The sequence below is a fragment of the Schistocerca nitens genome, chromosome 5, assembly GCF_023898315.1.
Source record: "Schistocerca nitens isolate TAMUIC-IGC-003100 chromosome 5, iqSchNite1.1, whole genome shotgun sequence".
Taxonomy (NCBI): domain Eukaryota; kingdom Metazoa; phylum Arthropoda; class Insecta; order Orthoptera; family Acrididae; genus Schistocerca; species Schistocerca nitens.
In genome coordinates this window covers 418,803,791-418,822,963 of record NC_064618.1, presented here as the reverse complement: position 1 = coordinate 418,822,963, position 19,173 = coordinate 418,803,791, and the positions used below count along the sequence as shown (strand labels likewise).

At 41.8% G+C, this 19,173-nt stretch overlaps 1 protein-coding gene across 3 annotated transcripts in view; it reads left to right on the top strand.

Annotated features, from left to right (window-relative positions):
- LOC126259558 (neural cell adhesion molecule 2) overlaps positions 1-19,173 on the top strand; it is a 623,716-nt gene that overhangs the window by 340,419 nt on the left and 264,124 nt on the right. For all 3 annotated transcript variants that reach the window (XM_049956450.1, XM_049956452.1, XM_049956451.1), the window contains exons 6-7: positions 10,118-10,262; positions 15,523-15,653. In XM_049956450.1, coding sequence (XP_049812407.1) covers positions 10,118-10,262; positions 15,523-15,653 — 276 coding nt within the window. The remainder of the gene's footprint in view (positions 1-10,117; positions 10,263-15,522; positions 15,654-19,173) is intronic.

Genomic DNA, 19,173 nt, shown 5'->3' with positions numbered 1-19,173 from the left:
ATCAGACCGGCAGAGACACATGACGTTTGAAATACTATTATGAGAGCAAGCTACTTAAGATAAAATTATACCAGATACTCTTCATAATAGTTTGAACCGGTTTGGGATAGTGTATTTCCAACAAATACTGTATAAAGATGACCATTACATCCGATTCTGAAATATAGTCGTGATCATTGTAGATCATGCATTAGAGTTAGTATATTAGTCTTGAATGTAAGAGTGTTTACCATTTTCCTGTAATCAGCGAGTGACACTGACGCGCCGGCCGGAGTGGCCAAGCGGTTCTAGGCGCTTCAGTCTGGAACCGCGCGACCACTACGGTCGCAGGTTCGAATCCTGCCTGGGGCATGGATGTTTGTGATGTCCTTAGGTTAGTTAGGTTTAAGTAGTTCTAAGTTCTAGGGCACTGATGACCTCAGATGTTAAGTCCCATAGTGCTCAGAGCCATTTGAACCATTTTTTTGATACTCACGCACTAGGAACACGCAGAGATTACTATTTGTTGGTTCTTAAAAAGGGATGTGATTTAATACAGAGACAGCCCCTTCTCAAAACCCTGAAGGAATTATAAGTAGATAGGAAAAATCTGGAAATAAGTAAATGACTTTTACAAACCAAGGCATCGATCCCTGGATCATCTTCTAGTCCCTTCCAACTTGTATCAGGAATCGGAGACGGTTTGTCACCATTATTATTCATCTGTCAGCTGGAAAATATTATAAGAAAGTGGAAAACAGAGCAATAAAACAGAAAAAAATTAACAACTACATAAAGTTTTGTAGTTTGAGAGAGGTAATAAATTGTTTTCCCGTTGTTGGCGATCTCGTAATAATAGATGGAACGTCAGAGAATGAAAAGGAAAGACTGTAACAACTGAAGACAATAGCTGAGATGATAGTCTAGAAATATAGTTTGAAAAGATGAAATGCATTACTAATGAAATGAAGATACCAAGAGTTATGAAAACCAAGTATGGGAACATCAAGAAAATAGACGTTAAATATCTGACTGAGCATATAAATATAAAAATTGGAAAAGAAGCAGTTAAAGCAAGGACTGAAAAAAATAAAAAGAGCTTACATGAAAGTGAGAAATCTGGACAGTGAAAACAGTATTTTTTAAATGTTTTAAGTTAAGGTATGTATTATAATGCGTTCGTAATACAGAAGTCTTCTGTGCGTCGGAAATACTGCATTTCTCCCGATGCAAAAGGGCATTAGAAGATTAGGAGAAGCTAGAAAGAATAATCCAGCGACAAATATTAGGACCAATCAAGAAAAAAGTTAGCAATTTAGTTTTGAGACCAAATAACGAAATATACTCCTTCCACCTTAAAATAGCAGAGCCAGGGAAAGACGTGTTACCCTTTATGGACACCTTGATAAAATTAAGGAAGATAGATTAAGATAGAAGATTCACACTTTCTTCCAAAGCATAAAGACAGACAAATAAAATAAGAGATGAGGCAAAATAAAAAGTACTCACAAGAAATGCAGATTAAAAAGAGACTTTACTCAACAGAGACAAATTCGTACTGGAAGTCAAAAGATTCGAAGATTTTCAAAAAGCTAAAATAAAAAGAAACGCGAACCAGGCGACGCAATGGTTGGCACACTGGTCCCTGGTCCCGCAATCGGGAGGACGATGGTTCAAGCCAGCCACCGAAAATCCTGATTTAGGTTTTCCGCCCGCATCTCGTGGTCGTGCGGTAGCGTTCTCGCTTCCCACGCCCGGGTTCCCGGTTTCGATTCCCGGCGGGGTCAGGGATTTTCTCTGCCTCGTGATGGCTGGGTGTTGTGTGCTGTCCTTAGGTTAGTTAGGTTTAAGTAGTTCTAAGTTCTAGGGGACTTTTGACCACAGCAGTTGAGTCCCATAATGCTTAGAGCCATTTGAACCATTTTTTTTTTAGGTTTTCCGTAATTTCCCTACATCGATGGTTCAAATGGCTCTGAGCAATATGGGACTTAACTTCTAAGGTCATCAGTGCCCTAGAACTCAGAACTACTTAAACCTAACTAACCTAAGGACATCACACACATCCATGCCCGAGGCAGGATTCGAACCTACGACCGTAGCGGTCGCGCGGTTCTAGACTGTAGCGCCTTTAACCGCTTGGCCACCCCGGCCGGCGCTTCAGGCAATCAGCGGGATGGTTCGTTTCAAAGGGCACGGCCGACTTACTTCCACATCCTTCTCTAATTCGCCGGGACCGATGACCTCGCTGTTTGGTTCTCTCCCCTGAATCAACCAACCAACCAAACAGAGAAAAAGACTTGTGTGAAATGTGGGATGAGAGGAAATGAGCTCATTGTGTGAAAACCAGGACATTTTGGAGAAAGGTGAAACGGAAGATAAATACACAGTTATCCTGAGGTAGTGCTTAGTAGACGTGTAACGATATAGAAATATATGTGTGATGTTGAACGTTTCTTCCGTTTTGGAGGAAGGTGAAAGAAAATGTAAATACGCAGTTATCCTGATGTAGTCCTTAGTCGACCTGTAACGCTATAAAAAAAAGTGTGTTTTTGTACGTTTCTTCCGTATGCACATGAAGATGGTCGTATACACCACTATTGCTAGTGAGTAAAGCTGTATAATTCACTAGCTGAAGGTGTAAGGCAGAATGTTATTTTTGCAATATATCACAGTTGTGGATTGCAACTTATAACAATCATGGAAACATTGTAATTTAGATTAGTTTTGACTTGTAGCCTGAACTCAATGCGAGACCACACTCGCGTCCGTGTTTGTGGGGACGAGCGTGCGCGCGCTTGTCTAGTGTATTAAAACAGCAGGTCCCGGGCAGTATAACGACTGTGGTCCGGAAGCACGGCAAGTGGCTACAGGACGTAGCAGCTTCGCTCCAGCACGGCGGCAGCAGTACGTGCTCCATGAACCGCACTGTAGAGGCAGCGGCGACCAACATGCGTTGAGCGGCCGAGAGCGCAACTATGTGGCCGTGGGCCTTATTGAAATACCAGCGACGGGCTGTCTGCTACCAGACAAGCTTCGGAATCCTATTGACGGTCTGTGGGGATAGCGGCGCTAAGGAACTTTCGGGAGCGTCCAGCCACAAAAGACGTAAGGGAAACCATTTGAGTGGAAGAGCTCGGTTGGGCAGTACAAGAACTATATGAAGAATGATGAACATAAAAAATTTGCTAGAGAGCGTCATCTTTTCTCCTGCGGCCACCAGTAGTTTCAGATGCTATGCTTCATCGTTCATCGTTTCATATTTCCCACTCAATCACCTGATGTGCTCAGTGCTCTCAGTTATCACTGTTTGGATGAAACGATACGCTTCTCCCCTTTGTGACGGGGGGGATATCTCAAAGAGCGAACCAGTGCTGCTGCTCCGTGATCCAGTTATGCTATTTCATCACGCCACTCTCAATCGGAGGACGTGGATAAGCCTCCTATACACATTTGTGTTACTGAGTATGAGATGACGGTCGCCAGCGTCATTTTAATCTCTGGTAAGGGGTTAAAATTGCAGAAAATCGTATATAACCTACCTCTGACGTTTTAGGAGTCTGAGGGTAGTCACCGAATAAGACTGGTGATCGGGAGGAAGGCGGTTCAAGTCCGGCCAGTCAGATTAAGATTTCCCTTGATTTCCCGATCTTCTTCTTCTTCTTTTGCTACCGCCTTTGTCCCACATCGCGTGCAGGGTCGGCAGGGTTAAGTACGTATTTGGCAGGTTAATTTTAAGGGGTCCCCTGAAGCGTTCCTTTGATTTCCCGATGTATACGGAAAATCGAACGATGAGCATAGAACTCTGGAAGGAAAAGTTCTGTAACATTTTTCACACAAATCAGTGGTTATGGAGCTGTCGCTAGCTATTTGTAGCTCTGGAACCACAGGAAAGATGAACGTAATGGTAACTCATACGTAAAATAATCAGATTTTAAATATTTCACGGATCTGCTCCGTCTACAAGAAGGATGATGGCCATGAAACACACGAAATTTAGCAATCTTCAACTAAGCAAAAGAGGGTCGTAACTTTGGAAACGCTAAGCTTACACTGAGATTCGTAAGAAACGGTGCACTGTTACTTGTACGCGAGCATCAAGCTGGCTGCTTCAGACACCCGCGAATGCTTGTCACAGATGGTTGCTAAGGTCGTTGCTGTAAAGAAAAAACTGTAACGCAAAACTTTTCTGTCTGTATCGCAAAGTATTTAATTCATATATGTGACTGGTTCCAGTGTCTTATGCACAATCAAACACAAAATTCATGGCTACGAGTATCACATCAAAGGGAACTGCAGCACAATCTGAGCCACGAACTCTGAGAAGACTGAAGAAGTAGACAGCGAAAGTATGTGAATGAGATACTAAAGAAGCAGCTTAAAAATTAAGGGGACAGATAAAGAACAAACTTATACTACAGTTCAAACTGTCGTGCTATTAGTAGCCAAGTATTTTATATCTGATGGTGATGCATAAGGCGCTCTAAATGTTCATATCTGAATACAAATACTTTGAGATCGAGTCAAAAAAATGTTATATTACCAACAGCATTGCCATCACTAAGCCCCAGTGATGACGTCAACATTTCAAAAGAACTCATCGTATATGAGTAACGCGTTGCACGTTCAGCCAGTGACAGTTGAAAATTGTCTATCTAAAGACTTTAAAGTTCAACAAAAAATTAATTTTCAGTATTATGTAATTACTGACCGAATTGAAAAATTAAAAGGCTGTGATAATCTACTCAATAAACTGGATCAACTTACAATACAACTTTAACACAGTTAGAGATTTTTTGCAGATAGAAACCCCGTATATGTCTTGGGGCAGCATACTTCACGACGCACAAATTACCAAGTTATGTATATTGAGTTTTTGACAATGAGAGCGCTTAGGGACTTACAAGAATCTTTACACGTAATTCGAAACTTTGTCGAAACATTTTCTCGCTGCCACCTCCCCATCCCCCTCACAAAATAATGAAAGGAAGAAAGGTTATCTCTTACTACATGTTCGTGGTTCATGCAGTAAAATTTCACCATCAGACATGACGTTGTAATTTATTATTTTTTGCTACTAACTCTATTTGGAAGATATTTTGTAGACAATATCCAGATATACCACGGAATATGTCTACAAAATTCTGTCACTGTACGACACGCAGTTCAGGAGACACGATGTCATAAACGTAGATGCGTGAAAAACTAGCTATTGCTTGAAACGTAGCACAAATTACCAATGCTTTACTCGTCCAGTGATTGATAACGAGAGAACTTGGTGACTTCCAACAAACTTTAAAGATAATTTCAAACATCTTCCAAATGTTTTTCTCTCTTCTCTGCTTAACATCAAATATTTAATACATTCAATTAATGGTAAAGTGATCACAGGTTTGTAGCAGTTTTATACATGGGTGTTTGATTCTTAAGCAATCGGTTGTTTACTGATTAATTAGTAGACCAAAAATCGTAGAGAATTTTCGTCTGGAAGTGGTCTGTACTTTCTGCAGGCTGCGTTTACATACGCATAGAAAAGTCACCCCGTATAAGCCCTTGGCAGATGAGCAGTTTAAAATGGTACACAGTTCACGATCGTGATAGCATGTGATGCCATATCACGAATAGCAACCATGTGGACAGTGTTGCCGATATACGAGCATCCTGCCCCTTTCTTTCATCATCAGTCGTCTCACTGATTTGATGCGCCCCCCACAAATTCCTCTAGTATGCCAACCTCTTCGTCTCCGAGCAATACTTGCATCGAAGGTCCTCACCTAACTACAAAATTTAAAAACAAGAAATCTACGGAACTAAGATTGCATGTTGTGTCTTTGCTCTTTCACTAATTGCTGGTACTGCATTCTAAAATCCGTAAGAAAAACAGTAGAAACCTATTAATTTAAACCCAAAGACTTGGGTCAGTAGAAAATTGGTTCTGGATGTCTACTCGACATCAGTCAATAACATAATCTTAGAGACGTATGAGGAAGAGTCTAAGGGAGGGTTCCAGATAATTATCGATATTTATAAGTTACAACTCGAAGAAACATTGTACGGAATGAAAGATTGTTTCAGAAAAGAGTGAAAAGTACATGGAGAAATATCAAGAAATATTTTAGACGACTCAACCCTTTATACTGTAAGAGAGGTGTTAATAGATGTGGATTATCTACCCAGCTCAAGCTTACAGTTAAACATAAACAAGGGAGAAATGAGTAAGATTAACGGTAGAACAAAGGAGAATAGTATATGGTTAAACGTAAAATGCAAGAATTGACAGCAAAAGAAACGACGAGTTGCACAAGATGGCACTTGTTAAGAGGGACATTAGAAACAACCTGACACAGGCAAAGAAATGATTATTCAGCTATGGTCATCTATAAATGACAAATAGTGAAATGGATTTGAAGGAATTGTTTCAGGAACTGCATAGCTAGGATAGGGAAGTAAAATATGAACTAATATACGAGAAATGTTACAAAATAATGTTTACAGATAAAGACAAATTAACGTAGTACTGTAAAAATTAGGGGACGATTGATTTTAAGCAAAATCTGAGACGAAAATGACTGTTTAATGAGAAATGTGCCAAAATACGCAGGAGACACGTAAATATCTCCATACTGAAATAAGAAGCAAAGGGCAGGGTTAATGCTGCAGGAAACTATCCAAGAAGTTAGTTGTTGCACGAGAATGGTGATGATGACGTTAACAGAAGACATTTTCCTGGTGACGTTTATGAAATACCTCGGTAAACGTTTTCAGTTATCCGTAGTCTGAGGTAAAGACTTACTCCAGCGAACGCCTGTTAAAGGGAACAGCACGTGGGAGGCGTGCATGCTACACAGCTTTTGAGTCGGTGCTGAAATTAGTTCCATTATTCACATCGCTAATAGAAGTAGCTGCATAAAACTGTCAGTCAGCGGACGTAGAAGTACAGACTACTAACTCAGCACTTTGAGTCTAAATTCCTGTTGCTCCCGCAAGAAACACCTAGCCCCTGTACAAAACCGTCCTGTTTCAGCGTGCAGATCACTTCTCTTTATTCTCACATAGCCTTTTCGGGCCAGTTGCCCATCTTAAGATATGTCAGGCAACAATTAAATCACAGCTGGTTCAAGACTTACATTTCAAAGCATCAAACATTCTTCAAAAATGTAATTAGTTGCAGTACAAAAGTTGTCTAACATACCATTTGTTACAGTTACGGAGTAACTCGTCGAAAAGGGACTGTAAGGTCGCTGGAAAAGAGCACAGACTGATCATCAGATGTGATACACTTTAGTGCGCATGTTATTGATTCCACATCATTCATCCTCGTGTAACTAAATATGAGCATGCATACTGTAATAATGCTAAGGCTGAAGACATGACAGCTTTTGGAAATGGGGTATACGCTAAAAATGCAAACATAGCATTTCTGAGAAAGAGTTTTTTACGAAATTAGAGATAGTATTCTTATACAAACCGTAGTCTTAAGTAAAGCAGAAACGGAACGCCTGAGTAAATTCTACGATAATTACGGTACTTGAACGCAAGTAACACGGCACGCGATAGTGTGATCGTCCTGCGTAGTCTCAATGTAAACATTCACATGTTCAGTCATAAATCGGGAGAAAAAGGTGAAAATAAAGGTATGCAATTGTTCCTTGCACATTAGGCTTTCGGACGGTGCAGTTGCTCTATTCACATTAGGCGATCCAATTACATTTTCCGAACAGAGAGCTGTTTCAGTCACCTATTGACTATTAGCTAGCGCACGATGGATATTGTTAGTGTTATCTGTGTTCTATTCAGTATACCACAGTAGTATTCAAGCACAGTACGTGCATGAGACGTGCAGCTAAGCGAGTGTCGCTGTGAGAAAAGTTATTAAATTATCGCCGTAAGAGACAATTAGTGTACTGTTGCACCGTGTAGTTGCCGCCAGCACTGGAACAGACTTCCTCTTCCACCTTACCACCACCACCTCCCGCCCCCTCCAGTTCTCCATATTACCATTATCAGCACCACAAATGGCTCTGAGCACTATGGGACTCAACTGCTGAGGTTATTAGTCCCCTAGAACTTAGAACTAGTTAAACCTAACTAACCTAAGGACATCACAAACATCCATGCCCGAGGCAGGATTCGAACCTGCGACCGTAGCGGTCTTGCGGTTCCAGACTGCAGCGCCTTTAACCGCACGGCCACTTCGGCCGGCAGCACCACATCCTTGCAGTTTGCACAGGGATAATATACTCCCTCTACTGCTAATTCTATTGTTGGTGAACGATAAATGAATACATCATAAATTTTACGAAATGGATTCGCATTTGCGAATCTCGATTGATGACAGCTGCTTGCGACACACACATATTTGGGCCGGACCGAGACTCGAAACCCCGATTTCCCGCTTACCCCGTTTTTACATACCAGAAGTCGGAGGCAGAAGGAAATAAAAATTACGTAATTGAATACATAAATGAAACACATAAACGCTCTTCTTCCATGACAGAACAACAGCTGGTCGCTACCTCGGCGATCCCTTGTGTTCCTCGTGCTGGAGTCGGGGATGTCTTCTCGTGAGATTGTAGAGACTGCTTCAATGCCTTTGTTTGTTATTATTCTAAATCAACGTATATATTAATTAAATTCTTATAACCGGTATACCTCAACTGCGCGGGTATCTAACAAGTTCACTTTTTAGGAAAAAGTGAACTTAATAGAGTCTCAATTTCGAATTTTTCAAAAGTAATGATTACGTTCTCGCAGAAGAGTCCTAAAATGAAATACATTCCTACAGCCAACTTGTGAAAGATAAAACACTATCATAACCTGAATAAGTACTTCGGCTACAGGGCCCCCCTTCAGGACCGATCCAACCAACCACATGTCACGGAATCCACAAACTTTACGCATACGTCAAGTGTTAATCCTGAAAGTAAAATGAAATCTCAATCGTCAAGAATTCCTTCTGTCATCAGGTTTACGGTGTAGTCTATAGAATGAAACGAAACAGAAGGAAAAGGAATGAGAAACACGCAGTTGTTTCCTTACCTATTTCAAACGAAAATTATTTTCAATAAGACATTGCACAGGTTTACGGTGTAGTCTGTAGAATGAAACGAAACAGAGGAAAAAGGAATGAGAAACACGCAGTTGTTTCCTTACCTATTTCAAACGAAAATTATTTTCAATTCGACATTGCAGTGCCTGTGTTATTCTACATTACGATGCACAGATCCTTTGGACACGCATGCATGTCCAAAGGACAACCTCACGAGAAAGCTCCTACAGCCGTTATGATATACATAAAACTTATTCGAAATTGCGATTATGGAGAATCACCAGGTGTAGAATGAAATGACGATAATGAAAATTTGTGCCGAACCGGGACTCAAGCCAAGATTTCCGCTTATCGCTAGCGGTCGCCTTACCATTTGGCTATCCGTGCATGACTCAAGACCATACGCAATTTGCATATGCCGTCAACGATGCCTCTACTACCTGTACTCGTGCATCCATTGTCTACATTCCCGTAAAGGTCAGACATTTTACTCGGTGGATATCCAAAGGAACTTTGCTTCCTAATCCAGAATGACACAGTCACTCGATATCCGCCAACACCGGGAAAGCGACTTTCAAGTAAAATGTCTAACCCGAAAGGGAATATAGACAACGGATGTACTCGTACAGGTTATAGACGCATGGTTGACGACATGTGGAAATTTGGGTGTGGTTGTGAGTCATGCACGAATAGATTAATTTGTGCAGGCGACCGCTCGCTATAAGCGGGAAATCCGGGTTCGAGTCCCGGTTCGGCACAAATTTTCACTGTCGTCATTCCATTCTACAACTCATTATTGTCCATATTCGCAATTGTGTATACATTTAAAAATTATTTTTCTCCTTTCCACGTTTATATCGATCATCGGAAAACAAAAATGCAATTTTTAAGATATTTCTGAGACCCGTAAGTGTATATATGTGTGTTTGTGTGTGTGACTTTGTGGAGAAAGATAGAGACATGGAAGAGAGAGAGGGGGGGGCGGGGAGAGGGGAGAGAGAGAGGGAGAGGGAGAGGGAGAGGGAGAGAGAGAGAGAGAGAGAGAGAGAGAGAGAGAAGAGTGTGGCATGCCTTGTGTGTTATGTGTTGCAGTTCTCGGAGGATAGCGGGGCGAGCCGGAGCATCCTGACGTTCATGCCGGTCATCGATGACGACGGCAAGTACCTGACGTGCCGGGCCGAGAACCCCTACATCCAGGACAGTGCCTTAGAAGACAAGTGGCGGCTCAACGTACACTGTGAGTATCCTTAACAGCTCCATTGTAACCGCTCTGTAATTATTGCTATTGTTGTTGTTGTGGTTTTTAGTCCACGTACTGCTTTGATGCAGCTCTCCATGCTACTGTATCCTGTACAAGCCTCTTCATCTTCGAATAACTACTGCAACCTACATCCTTCTGAATCTGCTTGGTGTATTCACCTCTTGGTCTCCCTCTACGATTTTCACCCTCTTCGCTGCCATCCAGTACTAAATCGGTGATCCCTTGATGCCTCAGAACGTGTCCTACCAACCGACCTCTTGTTCTAGTCAAGTTATATCACAAATTCCTCTTCTCCCTAATTCCACCGACCTCTTGTTCTAGTCAAGTTATATGACAAATTCCTCTTCTCCCTAATTCTATTCAGTACCTCCTCATTAGTTACGTGATCTACCCATCTAATTTTCAGCATTCTTCTGTAGCACCATGTTTCGAAAGCTTCTATTCTCTTCTTGTCTAAGCTATTTATCGCCCATGTGTAACTTCCATACATGGCTACACTCCATACGAATACTTTCAGAAAGGACCTCCTAACACTTAAATCTATACTCGATGTTAACAAACTTTTCTTCTTCAGAAACGCTTTGCCATAGCCAATCTACATTTTATATCCTCTCTACTCCGACCATCCTCAGTTAGTTTGCTCCCCAAATAGCAAATCTCATCTACTACTTTAAGTGACTCATTTCCTAACCTAATTCCCTCGGCATCATCTAATTTAATTCGACTATATTCCATTATCATCCTCGTTTCCCTTTTGTTGATGTTCATCTTTTATGCTCCTTTCAAGACACTGTCCATTCCTTTCATCTGCTCTTCCAGGTCCTTTGCTGTCTCTGACAGAATTACAGTGTCATCGGCAAACCACAAAGTTTTTATTTCTTCTCCATGTATTTTAATTCCGACTCTAAATTTTTCGTTTGTTTCCTTTACTGCTTGCTTAATATATAGATTGAATGACATCGGGGATAGGCTACAACCCTGGTTCACTGCCTACCCAACCACTGCTTCCCTTTTATGCCCCCACACTCTTATAACTGCCATGTGGTTTCTGTACAAATTGTAAATAACCTTTCGCTCCCTGTATTTGACACCTGCCACCTTCACAATTTGAAATAGAGTATTCCAGTCAATACTGTCAAAAGCTTTCCCTAATTCTACAAATGCTAGAAACGTAGGTTAGCATTTCCTTGATTTATCTTCTAAGATAAGTCGTATGGTCAGTATTGCATGACGTGTTCCAGCACTGTAATAGTTGCTCCGGGCAAAGCGCCTTTCGTATTCGCACCACTCATCGTAATTACCACCAAGATCTCCAGAAATGATTTCCAAAGGAAGAAATCGCAGTTGAGGAAGACGGAAAATCACTTAGGAAGAAAGTAGACGCATACATTACTGTATGGGATTAGCGATCACAGTGCTTGCATCAAGGGCACCTATAAATCCCATGTTGCTTTGTTCAGACACGAATCAATAGGGTAAGGAGACAAGATCTGTCATGACAGACATCGACATGCCGAAACGACATGATCAGGCCATACTACACTGACAGGCAAAAATTAAGGACGAAAGTAACTTTCTCATGATGTGTAATTACCAAGTACCGTATGTCGATGAAACTGGGATTGTAAATAGAACTTCTAGAGTATGGTACTGAGGGTAGCTGAAATAAATACGCAATGAGACGAACAGAAATGAAACTTTTATTCAAAGACAGTAATTACACTGATGTCAGCGCGAATTATGATGGACACCAACACGTAACCAAAGGTGGGACATAGTTCTTAATAGGATCTGTGATCACCACGGACAGTAATGCTTGCTCCGTAACAAATTCCCACATTAGCCACAAGGTTGGTAAAGAGTTCTTGTGGTAGGACTCTCTACTAATGCAGTTGAGGACAGCTCGATGTTCGTTGGTGCACTTAGACGCACTACAATACGTTTCTCACAACACACCCCACAAGTACTCCATGGGATTAACTCGCGTGAACGGCACACCGGTCCGTTTGCCAAATATCCTCTCGTTCGAAGAGGTTTTCCACTTACACTTTTCGATGCGATCGTACATTGACGTCGAAAAATATGAAGTCAAAGCCGAATGCATCCCTGAAAATACGCACATGGGGATGGAGTGCAGTGTCACAATAACGTTGACCGCTGATTATACCGTATTCGAAGGTTTAGAGCTACGTACGCCCATGCAACATTATGCCTCCGCATACCATATCACCTGGTCCACCAAAACGATCATGCTCGTCAATGTTCCTGGATGCATTACGTGTTCCTACCTCTCGCCATATGAGGGCACTTAATGCAACCAGGAACACTGTCGAACACGGTCGTTTTGGTAGGAAGGTGTTTTGGTCTGGGGAGGCATTATGTTGCAAATTTTTGAACAAAGTACACTCACTGCTCAGTATTATAGTGACACTGTACTCCTTCCGTATGTGAGTTTTTGCAGGAGTGCATTCCACCGTGACTAAATTTTTATGGATCTAACAGGGCTGGTGGAGGAGCTTTGGAAAGTGAGGATATTCGACGAATGGACTGACCTGCCATTTCCTATCGAGCAGGTGTGCAATGCGTTTGGGAGACGTAAAGTAACACGTCCACATGCACCAGCGATCACCCAGCAGGTGGGGGATGAATGGAATTTCCTACCACAACAACTTCTTACCAACTTTGCGGCCAGCATGGGAGCACGCGTTGCAGAGATTGCATTGTGGTCATGACACACTCGATTATGAACCATGCACCGCTCTTTGTAATGTCCAGGTGACCATCATAACTCGCGGTGAATTCAGTGTAATTATTGTCTTTGAATAAAAGTGTCATTTCTGTTCGTTTCATTGCGTATTTCTTTGCTTTACCATATGTCCTGTACTGTAGCAGTTGTTTCTACGTGTGTTCCAAGTTTCATCGATCTATGTTACTTAGTAATTACACAGCACGCGGAAGTCACTTTCGACCTTAAGTTTTGCACACCAATGTACTCGTTGCACCGACCGCATTCTGTGCTCGAGTATCTTTACCTAAAGAATGCAATGTAAAAGAATGCAAAAGCTATAGTGCACTTAGCTCTATGCACTTGTTACAGAAGCTGTAACGAGAGTTATACTAAGGAGAACTGAAAAGAAAATTGAAGATAATACAGGGGAGGACCGGTTGGGGTTCAGAAAGAGTAAAGGAACAGAGCTGCTACTGATTTTCTGATGGTGACTGAGGAAAGAATGATAGAAACGGAAATGAGATGTACATTTGTTTTATAGACTGAGAGAAGACATTCGATACGGTCAACTGGAATATACTGATGAGAATTTTAAAAGTAGCTGGCAAGATACAAGAGCTATTCGGAAAGTAAGGTCCGATCGTGCGAGAAATGGAAACCACATTGAAAATCCGAAGAAGCTTTGCACAGACGTGTTGCGCAGTGTCTCTGATATGCCCCTCGATCGCATCAAGTCGCTCTTCCTAGTTCTGAGCGCACAGTAAGCGCGTAAAGCAGCCTAAAAAGTAGTGTCTCACCCCAAGTATGAAGTCATTGAGAGATACTTCGCCTCATGTCATGCATCTCACGTAACGTAAGTGCCATGCATTTCCATTTCTTCCTCACGACAATTTTCGATCGCACTCTGCAGGGGCAATGAAGATGCTCCTGCAGCATTTTCTAAGGGAAGTGTTCGATGAAGCATAATACGTCCCGTAAATGGCTCCCCCTGAGTTTTATCTCTCCTCACATCAACCATTGGCAATGAAAACAAAATCTTGGCACCGGCAGCTGGCTGTACACTAGTGTAGATAAATGTTGGCAAGCACAGGCGGTTTCATTCTAGGATGAGGGTATTGGAAATGTCAAATTCGGAGCGGTAGCTATGTAGAGAAGTAGGTGGAAGGTGTAGCTGACTATTGTAAATAAAAGATTTTTGGTTTTTACGGCGGTTTCCATTTCCAGACCGACAGGACCTTACTCTCTAAATCGTCCTCGTAGAAGGCTTGCAAAGGAAATGTAAACAAAGATAAAAGTAACAGTGTAGGGTCTGAGAAGAAGAAAGCAATGAGCTTTGGAATGGGTGTAAGTCAAGGATGCTGACTGTCGCCGAAGCTGTTCCACACATGTGGAAAAGAACTGATGGGAAGCCATAGTGGATGGAAGAGGTATTCTAATCGAAGCAGACAGAATAAAAACTATAGAGTACACCGATGATCAAGTAGTTCTTCGAAATCAGAAGGGGAGCTACAGCTGATGTGGAATAATAATACAAAAAAAGTGCGAGGTGTATGGAAAATAAATATGGAAAAGGGAAATGTGATGAGAATATTCCAGAAGGAAGCGTCAATTAACATATTCCTACTATTAGAGGGAAATAAGAACAAGTAATATCCTTCCTGTAACTCGGAAATTTAATGACAAGGAACGGATGCTGTACATAAGAAACAAAAAGGAGAATATGTATGGGAAAGAGAGTATTTGGAATGGTGAAGCAGTTAGTAACAGCTAGAAGAACCAATGGAGATGAGGAAAAAATTTGCTGAATATAATGTCTGAAACGTAGTGTCAGACAGGAGTTAATCATGGGTTGGTAAAAAGAGGTAAGGAAGATATTTATTAAGTTTTGAAATTTGGCTGTGGAGAAGAAGACAATGGACTGGCGGACTTAAAAATGAAGAAGTAATGAAGAAAACGGGAGAAGATAGAACATTGAGGGAAGTGACCAGAAAAAGATAAAACAACCTTGGCTGGGACACATATTGTGTAGAAATTGTCTGCAAAGCCAATGAAAGGAAGGAATGAGAGAAAGAGGTAGTAAGAGAAGTAGAGCGATGGATGACATTAGAAACGAACGAACATGCAACCAGATGAAGGGGGATGCTAAGGACAGAACACGATTGAGAGCCTTCGGTTGAAACCTGTCACAAGACAGATACACCAAAGAAGAAGAAGAAGAGGAAGAAGAAGAATAAGGAGAAGAAGAAGATCTGTTAGTCAGTGCTCTCGTACGTAATAGTAGACAGATCGACAAAAAAACAGTAGTAACTAAGCAAATTTCTTGCTCCTAAAACGTTTGTAGCCCTTGTGACCAGTCTAATAGTCGCAATACCGAACAATTGCTTTAGAAAACAGAATAGCTTGAAATATAAAAAAAATTACTAAGTTTTATTACATCCAGCTTAAGAAAAAACGATCTTGTTACTGTCTCTAAGCTAATTCCTTTCTCCTGTGTTCGCTCCTCCTCAGATATGCCAGTTGTAACGCTCAAGATGGGGTCGAGTCTCAATCCAGATGACATCAAAGAAGGAGACGACGTATACTTCGAGTGCAATATTCGCGCCAACCCTAAAGCTTACCGGCTCGCCTGGTTCCACAATGTAAGTATTCTAGCTGTTTCTTGTACCAAGAGTTGCTATTCATAACTGTTTTTAAAAGATAATTTCATATCATGCTGCATGTAAGAACGTTCCAGCTGCAAACTTGTAGGAACTACGAAGAGAAAGCTATAGGCATGTTTTATGCCATCTCAGTTCCAGGTGGGCGTCAACGTGCGTTTTGAATCCAGTATCATCATTAGCATTCAAACATATTCTCGCGGAATGCAAATCGGAAAGACAGATCAGAGGCCGTAGGAGGGGGCGTTCATTGCTGTTGACAAAAATATTCTCTCTATTGAGGTCGAAGTGGAGTGCGGCAGTGAAGTTATCAGGTCGTGTATAACAGGTGTAAATGAAACCAAGCTAATTGCTGGATGTTTTTACCAAACACCCGATTTCGCTGCGACAGTTGACTCATTCAAAGGAAGTCTGCGGTCAATAGCGCGTAAATGCCTAGATCATGCAATACTGGTTGGAGGTGGCTTTTTAACCTATGAAGTATAGACCGGGATGTCTACGGATTCATTGTGGGGAGTATAGGCAAACAGTCATGCGAAATACTTTTGATCACGTTTTCTGTGTTGACCAGCTATCTCGGAAACCCGCACACAATGAAAATCTCTTATACCTTGTAGCTACAGACAAGCCGGATCTTATCGACACTGTCAGTATAGAAACGGGATTAGCGATCATGATATCACTGTAGCAACTATTGTGACGAAAGTTAATATATAAATAAAGAAGGCTAGGAGAGTGTTTCTGCTATACAGAGCAGGTAAGTAGTTACTGGCGTCTCACTTACAGGGTGAACTGTTCGTATTTAGTTCCACTAAGATGGACGTAGAGGGATTATGGGCAAAGTTCAAGAGGGTTGTAAATCGTGTTGTAGGGAGTTAGATCCCTAGTAAATGACTATATGATGGAAGAGACCCACCACGGTCTAATAACGATATTCGGAAGATGCTGTGGAAGCAAATGCTGTTGCACTTACGGTTCAAAAGAGAACACACAAATGACGACAAGCAAAGGCTGGTAGAGATTCGTGTGTCTGTAAAAATATCTCTGCGCGGAACATACAACAAGTTCCACCGTCACACCTTAGCAAAAGATCTGGCAGAGAACCGGAGAAAATTCTGGTCCTATGTAAAATCCATAAGCGGGTCTAAGGCTTCCATTCCGTCCCTTGTTGAATAGTGTGGTGCGGCAGCTGAAGCACCTAGAACCGCTCGGCCAGAACGGCGGCACCTGCTAATGAGCGAATGTTAGCCTGTGTACTTTGTCAAAACACATCAGTTCGGTGGCAGATGACTAACTGCTACAGGTGCGTTCTTGCACTCTATTTGCATGAAAAGACGACAGAGTTTCTGCTGAAAGACGACAAACTTTCTGCTATGCAGTCACACAAAAAGCGAACTGTACTAACGCTGCGATCAGCAGAAGAAGGGAATTATTATTATTATTATTACTATTATTATTATTTCTATCGTTGTTAATAGTGTTGTTCTTAGTCTGTCCTCATATTCTTCATGTTACGACAGAACGCAACAACAATGTTGTTGCAGACATTTAGTCGTGCGCCACTGAGCTGACTGATTTTGATGAAGCCTCCCACAAGTTAATAACACAGTTCAAGCCCGGAAAACAGTTGCACTCAAGTACTGGAAGCCGGATACTGCTGACAGAGTGGGAACAGTCTCGTGTGATTTCCACCAATATTCCGTCTACAGTCTTAAATCTCTGTGCTGTTTCCTTTACTGGAGTTATTTGACGTATGAGATAAACTATTTCATTTTTTCGCTGTGTTAGGTAACGGCCGATTTGCTATCCCCATTACCATATACACAGGTATACAAAAATATCAAAGGCGCCTATACCGACAAGACGTTGAATTCTAATGGAGGTGTAACGATTGCTGACGCTGGTGTTAGCAACAATGTTGTATTTAAGTTCCAAATCCGAAAATTACCTAATTAGGCCGAAATTATTCATCGCATTTACATAAAACGTAATCTAGACTTTGAATCCTATTGGAGATCTAACGACTCACACTACCTGACGAATGTGTTAGTAAAAATGTATTTCAATTTTAAACCAGAAAATTATCTAATTAGGCCGAAACTAATCTCCACAGATACTTAAAAGGTAATCTCGACGTTTTGCCAGTATAATTAATTTTGCAAAATGAAGAAAGTGCGCAACAGTGGCTTAAAGAACAGTCTCTTATTGTGTACACGACCAGTTTCAGTACACTTAAAGTTCCATCAGGTGGTGTCAAAAATGTCGTCATATAACCAAAGGTTCAGTGTCAGAAGGCTGAAAGGGACATTAATTTCACACCGGTCTTCCGTGATGCATGACCAGGAAGACAAACAGGAAAACGGGACAATAGTGACCTGTCGCACAGCGCGGGGGAACGTTTCTTATGGAAATTATGTTCCTTTCATCCTACTCACACGAAATCTTGGGTTCTAGGACAACATTGAGGTGAGAATGGTTCAAATGGCTCTGAGCACTATGGGACTTAACTTCTGAGATCATCAGTCTCCAAGAACTTAGAACTACTTAAACCTAACTAACCTAAGGACATCACATACATCCATGCCCGAGGCAGGATTCGAACCTGCGACCGTAGCGGTCGCGCGGTTCCAGACTGTAGCGCCTAAAACCACTCGGCCACTCCGGCCGGCGTGAGAATGGTCTCAGATGGTTAAGAGATTTTATTATTTACACTAGATGATGGAACTTTAAGTGATCAGAAACCTGTCGTGTACACAATTAAAGATTGCGCATTAAACAACTGTTGTCCGGTTTCTTCATTTTACAAAATGGAGTTGTACAGTTGCAGCAGGCTCATAAGACTTCTTGTGTTCTGAGTTCAGTTTTTCACGAATGTTGTGGTTAAGAGGTAGAAAGCCTTCCCCATACCATGGCTTACCAGTTGTAGGAGCAGGGAGAAGTGTAGTAACATCGAGTGTATTCGATGCTAAGAATTTTTAGCCGATGGTACTAGTCAGGGAACTTCAAATGCCGAAAAGCATCGCATTATGATCATGCAAAGGGTGAAGAAACAATTGAACTACTGACAGCACGCAACATCCAAGCTCTGATTTAATTATTCATGCAGAAATTAAAAATCTCATACGTAAATTCAGGCTGGAGGAGGAGGAGAGGGTGTTGTTGCTGAAAGTGTAGCGTCGAATCGAGGCCGGTCTCAAGTTTCGGCTCCAGTGGACGAGAAAACTTGTAACCGGCAAAGCCACCGCTGGGGTCATCAATAATGTAAGCCTACTTTTGTGCCGAGGCGACGGGCGTAGCAGAAGTTCAGGAGGCTGGGACAGGACACCGCACAGACTTCTTGCGCGCGAGATGAAGAAAGGGCTCAGGGGCGAAGAGGAGCCGACGTGAGAGCTCCAAGCGGCGGTGCAACGGGATTACGGCACGGTGATCCCGTCAAAAAAAACCGCTGTATTGTGCTTCCAGTGCCAGAGTTCCATCTCACACGCAATTAGCCGCGATGCTA